The following is a 12,164-nucleotide window of genomic DNA, read 5'->3' on the forward strand; positions in this document are numbered from 1 at the left end:
CACACACACACACCGTGAACAAACACCCAGAGCAGTGGGCAGTCATTTATGCTACGGCGCCCGGGGACCAGTTGGGGGTTCAGTGCCTTGCCTTGCTAATTTCCGTTTTCACCGCTAGATGGATAGCAATTTTATTTCCTATTTTCTCCTCTGGATTGAGATATATTTATTTTATATTTTCACCTTATATTTTGGATAGACAGCATATTTATTTTCTGTTTTTACCAGTGGATAGACAGCATTCTTTGCAGGCTTAATTGCACATGTCTTTTCTGTATTGTCATTTTACTTTTATGACTTAAAATATATCATATAAAAGCTGTGTGCAAACTGAGATATGATCTTTATCATATCTCTTTATATAAAGCAATTCTCAATAATATACTTAATATTATAACATCAATAATTCATGCAAACTGCATTCACAAGAACCACCTTATATAAATATATATTGTTCAGATCATATCACTATTTTTTGTGACTTAAATTCAGCCTAGATCAATGGACTATAACGTTTTGTGCCCCTAAAACTGGCAGTCTGGGCAATGCTCAGGAAATTCAGGGTCTGTATAAAACCCTCGCAGGTCTCCACGTCTTCCGTTTCCACAGTACCCCACAGTGTTTGAATTGCACAGCGGGCAGTGATACCGGCTGCAGCACTCTGTGCATTTCTGTATTGGTGGTAGCGCCGTCCCTTTACGCACACTAATGTGATTTGCCTAAAAGAAGAGGGTAAGAGGGTAGTATTAATATATTGTTTACGTAATAAGTATAGTGACACATATGAAATACCGGTAGTACCTTATAATTCATAAGAGTTTACAAAAATCCAATTAATAACTTTCCAAAAAAAAAATGAATTGAACAATGTTGGTAAAAAGTTGTGTGTGGTAGATGGACTGTAAAAAATAGTTTGGTAACAAAAAAAAAAAAAAAACTTGTTAACATTCTCCTATACAAAATATGTAAAATGGTAAATGGACTGCATTTAGGCTATATAGCGCTTTCAACAGACCCATGGCCACCAAAGCGCTTTAAACATCATCATAAACATATTAAGCATCAGGCATTTACACCTGCATAGGGAAAAGTACTACAACAAAAAACAAAAAAACACAGCTAGCTAGCAAACTCTCGTGTGCATAGACAACCTAGCATTTTAGACTATTCTCTACCAAGACTGTTCTATGAGATCTCGATAACTGGGTTCAATCTTCACACATCCGAGTGAAAAAAAAATGTATTTACAATATTAAATCATACCACTTAAAGAACGATTTAATTGGAAAATCTAGTGTAGCAACCTAACGTTAGTGTAAACAGGTAGTGCTTTTCTTCAACTGAACATCAGGTACGGTTTCCTCAATTTGCACTGAAGTCGTTTCATTGTCTTTTCCCTTTTTCCTTCCACCAGGTACATCCACTGTCTGCTCTTCTACTTGAGGTGAGTTGTTTCTTTCTTTCAGGGTTTCCCTTACAGGTTCTGCGTGACCAGATGAAGATTCCGCTTCAGGTAAGTACTGTGTATCAGTTGAGTTTTCGGTACCAAGTAAGTATTCTGATTCAGGCGAAATCATCTCTGAATCATCAATTGGGATTGATGGTATGTCAGATGAGATTTTGTTTGCTGAATTAGAGTTAAGAGGAACCTCTACAGGCTTCCTTATGACATGGTATTCCCGGATGAACCTTTCTGAGGTAATAGCTGGCACTTCAGAGATCTGGCGTACATAGTCATCCTCATCCAAACTTTGATAGTTCTCAGGACATTGCTCAGCTTCCTCATCTCTGCTTTGTCTGGCTGCCCGTTTTTCGGAGGTTTCGTCACATCAACTTCATCCTCAGCAAGTGAAGACAAAAACCCACAAGGTAGTAATAAGTCTCTATACAGTGTTCGTAAGGGACCTTCTTGTCTCTCAGGTTTCACCGTGTAGACAGGTAGTTCGCCAGCACATCCCACTACAACGTGTACCACAGGATCCCACCTGTCAGCCAGTTTATGTTTCCCACGTATCCTAACGTTTCTGACCAGCACACGGTCACCTTCCTCAAGAGAAACGGACTTTGTTCCTTTCTGCACTTTTGGCTGCATTCTTCTGAGCTAGCTTGTAGCTAGCCTGAAGGTGAGTTTTCAAAGACTGCACATACTGTGAATGAAACTTGGGACTTTCATGATTCACTGAGGTGTTATAAACCAAGTCTACTGGCAATCTTGGTTGCCGCCCGAACATAAGTTTGTACGGCGTGAATCCTGTAGTCTCGTGTTTTGTACAATTATAAGCATGTACCAGTGGTTTCACAAAGTCTTTCCAATGTGTTTTCTCTTTAGCTTTCAAAGTACCAAGCATTCCTAACAGTGTGCGGTTGAAACCCTCGACTGGGTTTCCTCTAGGATGGTAAGGTGTAGTTCTGACCTTTTTGATGCCAGCGATTTCACAGAGTTCTTTTATTGTCCTGGACTCAAAATCAGGTCCTTGGTCACTGTGAAGCTTTTCAGGCACGCCATAATGCACAATAAAATTCTCCCACAGACTCTTAGCGACTGTTCTGTCTTTTTGGTTTGGGGTGGGAACCGCGACCGCATACTTGGTGAAGAAGTCTGTTATCACCAAGATATCTTTGGTGTTGCTACGGTCGGGTTCCAATGACAAAAAGTCCATACACACCAACTCTAGTGGTCGGGTGACTTGGATGTTCACTAGGGGTGCTGCTCTCTCTGGCAAGGTCTTTCCTCACACACAGCGGCTGCAGGTTTTGGCTTTGTTTTCAACATCAGTAGCCATCCTGGGCCAATAGAATCGGGACCGGATGAGATCAAGAGTCCGTTCTATTCCCATGTGACCCATGTCGTCATGCAGACTCTCCATGGCCATGGCTCTTAAGTCAGGTGGAAGGACGAGTTGGTAAGTTGTGCAGTCTCCAACAGTTCTTTTGCGATAGAGAACACCATCCCTTATCTCAAGTTTTTTCCATTCTCTTAACAGGAAAGGAAGTTCTGGAAGCTCACGTCTCAATGCAGGTAATATAGTGTCTCCTGATTCTAATTGAAGAATCACTTCTCGCAAAGCTGGGACATTTCTCTGTTTTTCTTTTAACTCCTGTTCTGACATACAGTGAACAACTGAAGATCCTTCCATCTGCTCATAACCTTCTGGAATTGCTTCCGGGCACATAGAGAGTGACTCAAGTTTGATGCAACTGTTGTCACCAGCTTGACATAACGTATGTTTGTCACAGATGGCTTGTATTACATCAAGGGGAACAAGGCTGGAATTGGCTACTCGATCTTGTTCTTTCTGAGATGTTAAATCATTCACCAGATCACCATGAGGCATCTTGAGAGTGCATCTGCGTCAAGATTGCTCTTCCCAGGACGATACTGGAGGGTAAAGGAGAAAGTGGACAAGGCAGACAACCACCTATAGCTAGTTGCATCCAACTTCGCTGAAGTTATAACATAAGTGAGGGGGTTGCTGTCCGTGATCACCTTGAAACTACTCCCATACAGATAGTCGCAAAACTTCTCGGTAACTGCCCACTTCAGAGCTAGGAACTCCAGCTTGTGGGCAGGATACCGGGCCTCGCTCTTTGACAATCCTCGACTGGCATATGCAATCACTCGCAGCACGCCCTCTTGCTCTTGATAGAGTGCTGCACCTAGTCCGGTAGTGTTCGCATCTGTATGTAGCACATACGACAACCCAGGGTCGGCAAATCCTAACACTGATGCTTCGGTAAGTCTTGCAATGAGTGTTTCGAATGCTTGCTGACAGTCGGTTTTCCATCGCCCTCCAAAAGGTACTTTAGGATCAAGGTAGGTTTTCTCCTTGCCTTTCATCTTGCAACTCTTCTGAAGAGGAGGATATCCTACGGTTAGTTCGTTCAATGGTTCACTATCTTCGCATAGTCCTTAATAAATCGTTGGTAATAACCGGAGAAACCCAGAAAGGAACGCAACTCTTTCAGGTTGGACTTGGCCAGGTTTTAATGGCTTCTATCTTTTAGGGATCCGTCTCCACACCATTTTCTGAGACGATGTGACCGAGATATTTCACTGACATCTGGAAAAACTTGCATTTCTCCAATGAAAGCTTTAAACCATAGTCTTTCAAGCGTCCCAAAACATTAAGAAGACGTCTCTCATGCTCTTCTAAAGTATCTGAGAAGACAATTAAATCGTCTAAGAACACCAAGACTTCTGAAAGGTTGATGTCACCCATGCACTTCTCCATCAGCCTTTGGAATGTGCTGGGATCATTAGTGATGACCTGAGGCATCCTATTAAACTCCCAAAAGCCCAATGGGCATACGAAGGCAGTCTTGGGTTTGTCTTTCTCTTCTACTTCGATCTGGTAATACCCAGATTTGAGATCGAGCACTGAGAACCACTTTGAACCTCAAAGTGCTGAAAAGGTTTCTTCTAAGTTGGGTAAGGCATATGCATCCTTGATGGTCTGAATGTTCAACTTGCGGTAATCAATGCAAAGTCTTACATCGCCATTCTACCACGATAGGAGAAGAGAAAGGGGATTCTGACTCACGAATGATACCTGCTTCAAGCAATTCTTCTAGGTGTCGACGGACAGCTTCAAGATCGTTAGGATGAATTGGTCTTGCTTTATGCTTGAAAGGAGTTTCGGTGTGTAACTTGATATTGTGCTTCACTGTGTCTGTTTGGCCTACATCCATGTCATGTGACGCAAAGACTTCAGGCATGGTGCACAGTTTCTGAGTGATCCTCTTTCTCCACTCCTCTGGCAGACAGGAATCACCAAAGTCAAAACAGAGTTCTTTGTCAGACTTTTCAGGGCCACTTGACACTGAACAATCAGATTGAACGTTGTGTGACATTACTTTTTGCAAAGCATGTATGTCTGCAATCACGCTCTTGCCAGTGATGATAATGTCATGTTCTGTTTCATTCTTTAACACCACTGGAACCTTGCGTGATGGATGCTTAGGTAAGTTTAGCAAGCAGCTGGCAACTAGCAGACCTCCAGGAAAGGGTGAACATGAAGGAGGCTCCATCACAGCCCATTTTTCTGCTACTTGTCCTCAAACACTCACCACTCCTTCCAGAACGATATTTTGACCTGCAGGCACAACAGTAGGAGTAACATCAGGGAGCCTAACAATTCCTATGCTACGGTTTACTTTCTGCAGGCATCTGTGTTCAATGGTCTGAATCACGGCTCTGTAGCCAAATGGAACAGCTTGACAAACTGAATCGTTGGTTTCAAGGTACTTGTCATATGCAAGATCCAAAGTGTTCGTCCCTATTAATACCTTTGGCTGGGCAGTGCCACCAGTTTCTGGAATCACCAAAGCAAGAGTTGATACTTCAATGTCAGATCCAAGAAAGTCTCTGGGGAATGACATTTTTACTTCAACAAACCCCAGGTAGGGTACTGCTTGACCATTGCCTGCTTCTATTTCCAGCAGGTCACCTAGGGAAGTTATGCTTAGTCCAGGCAAATTCTGCTCATAAAACAAATGGGAAATGGTGGTCACTTGCAACCCTGTGTCAAGTAGACAAGAACAAAGGTTTCCCTCAATGTTCACCTGAGCAGTGCATTTTGTACCAATTAATCCTTTGGGTAGGCCAACTGGATGCCATTTTCCATGAGAGTTCAGTTTGCTTACATTCGCTGACTTCTTGAGACTAAGTTCCTGAGGCACTCTGACCATATTGACTCTCTCATTGGGCTTGGCGCTCTTTCAATTGCTTCCTCTTTTATGGTCCACTAGGGTCAGGTTTGGATCATTTTCGCAGGTTGAAGCAACATGCCCATCCTCACCACATTGAAAACAGTAGCCTGGCCTTGGCCGGTGATGCGGCTTGTGGTCAGCTGTAGGAGATTTCTCTCTGGGAATGTGTATGCTTGTCTGCTTCACTTTGCCTGGATTGTTCTTTGGATCTGGGTTTTTTGGACGCTTAGATTTGTCATCTGACTCTGGAGCTCTGTGACTTGTTGCTTTAGCTCAAGAACAGCATCGGTAGAAGGCAACACATTTCTTCCAGTCGGTTTACTCTTATGCTTGGCAAGCTGACTCTGGAGCTTGGAAACTTGTCTTTTTAATTCAGCAACCTCAGTTCCTTCTGACATTTCGTTTAGACCTAGGTCAAGAGGATTAGCAGTGACAATATGGGAGTTGGCTCTTTGCCTCTGCGCGCCTAGGAGCTGTCTCATGCGGCTTTCTTTGGAAAAGTGTTTGTTCTCCTCACTACGCAACTGTAAGAGTAGCTCAGGTGGTCGGTTTCTTTTATGCTCAAGCTGAAGGTTTGCTATTAGTGTGTCGTCCCAACAACCCCGACAGAATTGTTTCAGAAGTTGTCGGTCAGCTTCGTCAGCAGGAATACCGCCTCTTTTCATCACTTTGAGAAGGTTAGTGTGCAACCGTTGCAAGTACAAGGAAGGCTTTTCACCTGCGTTTTGTAACGTATTCAGAAACTTTGCAAAAAGGTCATCCCCATCCTCTACGGTATTGAAAGCGGAGTCCAAGATATCGAGGTAAGCAACAGGTAAGGCTCTTGGACCTAACTGCTTGACAAATTCAGATGCTGGCAGCAGTAGGCTGTCTACAATACTCCTAGACAGATGTAAGTCAGACAGTGAAGAGTCTTGAAGAATTAACTCTACACTGTTCCGCCAGGTGTCATAATCAACTTCGCCAGTAGGACGAAGAACTTTGCCTGAGAACACTCTTAGCCTGAATGATGCACTACTAGAGGATGAAACTCCATCACTTTTCACAATGTGCTCAACGACCATTCTTTGGACTTCAGGTGGGTTCACATCCTTTGCCTCAAGTGTGGGTGAAAAGCTTTCTGTACCCACTGTGTGAACTTTATCGGAGATTCGTCTTCCTTCTGAATTTTCAGCTCCTTTGGGTGGAAAAGGAGAGTCAGATGAAGAATCAGTTGTTTGTGATGACTCAAGATCGTTTGCATAAGTCAGATTGTCAGCAGCAGTGGCAGCACTTGAGTAAAGCTGCTCTTTCAAGAGATCGTCAAAAGCTCTGCCACTGAGCTTTGCTATTCTCTTCAGTTCTGCAAAGTAGAGGTGTGTTGCATTCTCAGTTACTGCTGACATATAGACATTTGACAGAAGCGACGTTGCACGGGCCCTTGAAAGTGTAAGGCAACAAGGGTTTAAGAGCCACTAATGCAGAACAACTGCTGTACTCTACTATGACTTCCCTACGATAAGGCAATTTGGGATTATCTATGGAAAGGTGTCTATGGACATGACCATACTTGTGTAGAAAATCAGTCAGATCTTCATCAAGTTCTGTATTTGTGACTCCACTAATTTTCAATTATGATGTTTTCAAGCTCAACTACTTCCATATTGACACTATTTGCACTACTTCAAATTTTAAAGTTATTTTCCTGGTCTCTTGTGTCTTTAAAGTTTTTTTTTTTAATACTACAATCCCCTCCTGGCTGGCTCGCCACTAACTGTAACAGGTAGTGCTATGTACTGCACCATAGCTACTCCTTCTCTGTGTGTATACTCTGTATGTCAGAATACACACTATGGACCAGAATTCTAGATTCGCTACAGAGGGCAAAATGAGTTAAAACACGTTAACACAAAAAAACAGACAGACCAGGAAATGACTTGTACTAAATTGTTTCCTTTTACTTTGCAGCAAGATTGAAAATGATTGTAAAATAAAATGAATTAGCAGTACACAATACAATTGTATAAACAATGAGATTGTCTTTCTCTTTCCCTTTAAGAAATGTATGGTTTGAGCTCCTTGGTGGTTACTTGATCTAATTATATATATTCTTATTATATTTATTTACTTTGGTATTTTTTTGTATATATCAATTTGTTAGAGACTTAGATTACATTTTACCGTTTATGTAATTTTTAGTGTTCTAATTTATTATCGTTTTTTTGTTGGAGCTTTGTTTCTTATTAGCCGGGTTGAATTATAACCTTTACCCAAAACAAAGGAAATCCATTTCAAACAACAGATTACTTTAAGAAAAAAAAACTGAAAATAATACAATACTTGACAGTAATTCAGTAGATAAACAGTTCTCAGTCGATGGAACAATTGTGTGTTTGTGTGCAAAGCTGTCTGTAGTGCAACAATTGTCTCTTTACGATACTCAGTGTTGTGGTAACTGCTGAGAAATACCACTTAGGATGAATTCCACTTGTTACGTCAGATAAGGCACTGATCACTCAATGAATCACAGGATTTCTTGTCTCTTTTTAGGACTTTTCAGCTGGGTGGCTCGCCATCTCAGGATCACAGCTTATTTCGCAATCTCAAAAAAACCTGACCTGTTTATACAAACAGCGCCATAACCATCATAAACATCATAGACAATTAGTATGACTTTTAAACTCAATATATATTTCATATATTAACTAAACCAAGTGGAAAATACTATTTGAGCACTTTTGTTACTAAAAGCATAACAAATCATTCTCATAAATGATATAACTCTGCTTACTTAGCATTTGTAAGGTCTTCAGCAATACAATACATTCAATTACATCACATTACACATACCATCTGAACACTAAATGCATATAAACCCATATAAAACACTTCAGAACGTGAATTAACTCATTAACACTTCATTTCAGATAATTGGATATTATATTATCATGAAACTCACCAAATCCGGGGGATTTCACTAAACAATTAATCAGTCACATCGGATTCTACAGGGCTCTCAATCGGCTATCATCCACTCCAAAATCAATTAATCATCACACTAAAATGGCCCAAATAAGATTAATATAAGGATTACAACAACATACAACTTATTATTTATGTATATTAAGCAAGGATGATTGTTATATTTGCCTTTTGATCCAGTTTGAATTCACTCGCGATCTGTGAAACTCGTGCTCTCTCTGCAACCATGCGTCTCATTACAGTGACGTCATGCACAGCGCCCGCCTTATGGCAAACGTCACGCTTTAATTATTATAGTAAAATTAATTGTTTTAATGTTCAACATACAGCAGAACGACTTTTGCAACACATCTTGTTTCTTGTTTAAACATTTTGAGTAAGAATATAATTATTATAAATTATATTTATTTTTCTGATCAGCTCAATTTTGACCTGGATTACACCAGCTCTAGAATTGAGGCACACCAGAGTTCACTAATACCTTTAAAAAAACACAACACAGTACCTTGAAAACAAGACGATTTTTTTAACTAGCTAGTTTGTGCATTTGAATTCTGACATGACCTATAAATCATCGACAGTTTATTATTATTTTTTTACTGCTGACATCTGCATGGCGCATCAAAATTGAAAAGTGAATGACGATACAGAAATGACGTCAATTTGAAAAGTGAATGACGATATGGAAATAACGTCAATTTGAAAAGTGAATGACGATATGGAAATGACGTCAATTTGAAAAGTGAATGACTATACGGAAATTACGTCTGCTGTCCATCCACTGGTGTCCAGCCACTGGTGTCCAACTGGTGTCAACCAGAAGTGAGTCTGTGGGGCTGCAGCTGGATGCCTCTCCACTTGCTTCTTGTAGCCACCGGCGGTGCCACGGGGGGTCTTGGGGGGTCTCAAGACCCTGCCAAAAAATGCCTTGACCCCCCATTTGACCCCCCAGCCTCTTCCTGATTAAAAAAATATATATATTCGGGATAAAGATCCAAAAATGTTTCTCTTCAAACTACGCAGAACAATAATAAATAATAATTATTTCGACATTTATTCATACACTGAACCGAGAACCGTTTCTGTCGTACGCGTCCGATTCGAGAACCGATGAGCTGATGATAACTGCGCATGCGTGATTCAGCGTGAAGCTGACTGACACAGAGCGCAAAAGAACCGGTGAACCATTTTTTTTTTTCAGCTGGTTTATTTGATCGAATTGTCCGAAAGAACCGGTTCACTTGAGCACCTGCTCCTTTGCCCCTTAAGTGCCCTTTTGTCAAAGCAAAATTTCCTCATTTTTTTTTTTTGTAATAACAAACTTTTGTGAATGCCTGCCCACGCCCAATCATAATATTAGTACAATTTATTAATAATAATTTAGCCGTAAATAAAATGACCAACATGATGACCGTTCACCTGACTACGACCTCATCCAACCGGGAAGATTCCTCATGCTGCATGCGCATTTTTTAATTGCTAGAGGATATTTTCAACATCGTGGCAGCTGGTAAGTGGCGTTTCATTCTCAGCGAAGTGATTTTGGTGTTTATTTACTTATTATTATTTTACAAGAACGATGTGATGTGAGAACATGCAGATACGTTGTTTATATTGCAGTGTGTAGCCTGTAGTCAAAGAGTATAGAAGTAACTTCTATACTCTTTGCTGTAGTGTAGAAGTAACACTAGCGTGCTGTTTGAGGGAGAAAAGTTTCACATGCATCGAGGGGTCTGGTCTTTTTTATGTTATTTGAATAAACTTTTATTATATTACAGTACTTATTTATTTTTAACACGTAAAAATAATTATCACAACACTGGTAAGGCTTATTCAGATTTTCTCATTCTCTGAATTATCATTATAAAAATAAAAACAATTCAGAAATGAATTAAAATATAATTATATTTTAAATGTGATGCAAATATTTTTTCTACAAAAGCAACAGTGTTTACAACAGCAAGACCACTTTAGCCTGTAAACTCAATAATATCTATCTGGAAATAAATGTAAAAATATCAATGTCAATAAAAATGCATAATATACCTGACATGAAAGTGCAGTGTGAAGGATATGAATAACAAATGTAGCCTGTCATTTGTTTACATTGCAAAGGTGTTTTCGTTGTTTAGTAGCAGAAATATGCAGTTATTAGCCATGCCCACTGTATTTTTTGTTGGTTTTCATGAGACCCCCCTTGAAAAGACCAGGACCCCCCATTGCCCCCCCAATCAAAATTGTCTGGAGCCGCCACTGCTTGTAGCGCCTCTCTAGGGTGCTGAACTATAATGAGAGGTGGCTATCCTGAGTTCTTTAAATATCTTTTAAATCAAATAAGTGAGGTTTCACAAATAAATGTAAGTGTATCTAACTTGTGTGTGTGTGTGCTGTTACTATCTTTTTAAATGAAACACTATTCCCCTTTAAATCACAATTTAAACAGTAATATTCACACTTTAACAGGAAATTAAAGGTCTTGAAATTACTCTTCTCCTATAAACAATTTCAAATTTAACCCAAATTGTACTCTTTTTCTTAATTAACTGAAAATATCAAAAGAGTCAGTAACCACAAAGGTTTAAAAAAAAATATATAAAACAGATTTACTTAGAAAAGAATGTCAGAAATTAAATATGTCTGTTACAACTCACTTTTCACATCACAGCTGCATTTAAATCACATTAAACAAATAAGGGCCCAAGAAAATAAAATAGCCGGCAAAAACCTATCTTAAAATGAAATACCCTTCAAGTGTTCAAATGATGCAGGCCTGAATGTAGCTCGGGTACGTTGTAGCCTTAAACTCAATGGCTGTTTCACCATAAAGGCCAAACAAACAAATTGCAACTTTCTTCAATGTGCATGTAATCTCACGTGCTTCGGATCAACGGCGTCAGCAGCAGAAGACAGGTGGAGAGGATTCGTGATGATGAGAAGATTGATCAAGAGAAGATTCACACGGTTGACGATCTCAGCAAAGTCCATCACTCGACAACGCTATCCGGCTCCGGGAAAGTCTTTGATCATCGTCCGTTTCATATTTTCACACAGGCTTAACTAATTAAGGTCGCTGGCCGCTAGCTTATCAGCAAAGTCCATGTAAAACACTAACCACTAAATCAGCGACTAACTGAAACATATGTCTGTCGTAACGGATGAGTTTTTCATTCAAACAAACAGAACTATCACCACTAATTACTTGTATAAGTGTTCGTGTTGAACACTTTAATTTTCAGGTGCATTACATTAACAGCAAAAAATTACACACGTTCGTCTCACTGACGTCTGTCTCTCACTTCCTCCTTACCCTTGACCTCACCAGTGATTGGATCATACACAAGCCTTTAGGAAATAAAATAAATTCACAAAACATTTGTGTAACTCTTTCTTACTATGCATCTTTTAAACATTTTCACATATATTATTAACCAACAAACATTTAACTTTTTAAATGCTGTATACCATAAATGAATATTACACCATATGTATTTCTC

General features: G+C 39.9%; 1 protein-coding gene across 1 annotated transcript; it reads right to left on the bottom strand.

The window, feature by feature from the left end:
• Positions 1-736: 736 nt before the first annotated feature.
• On the bottom strand, positions 737-11,933 carry LOC127987316 (paraneoplastic antigen Ma1-like). Its single transcript, XM_052589598.1, has 2 exons — positions 8,648-11,933; positions 737-8,306 (listed from the first exon to the last, which is right to left on the bottom strand). Exon 2 carries the CDS (start codon positions 7,092-7,094, stop codon positions 5,892-5,894), a length of 1,203 nt encoding a protein of 400 aa, XP_052445558.1. The 5' UTR covers positions 7,095-8,306; positions 8,648-11,933; the 3' UTR covers positions 737-5,891.
• Between the last annotated feature and the right edge of the window lie 231 nt (positions 11,934-12,164).

This window comes from Carassius gibelio, chromosome B22 (genome assembly GCF_023724105.1).
Source record: "Carassius gibelio isolate Cgi1373 ecotype wild population from Czech Republic chromosome B22, carGib1.2-hapl.c, whole genome shotgun sequence".
Taxonomy (NCBI): Eukaryota; Metazoa; Chordata; class Actinopteri; order Cypriniformes; family Cyprinidae; genus Carassius; species Carassius gibelio.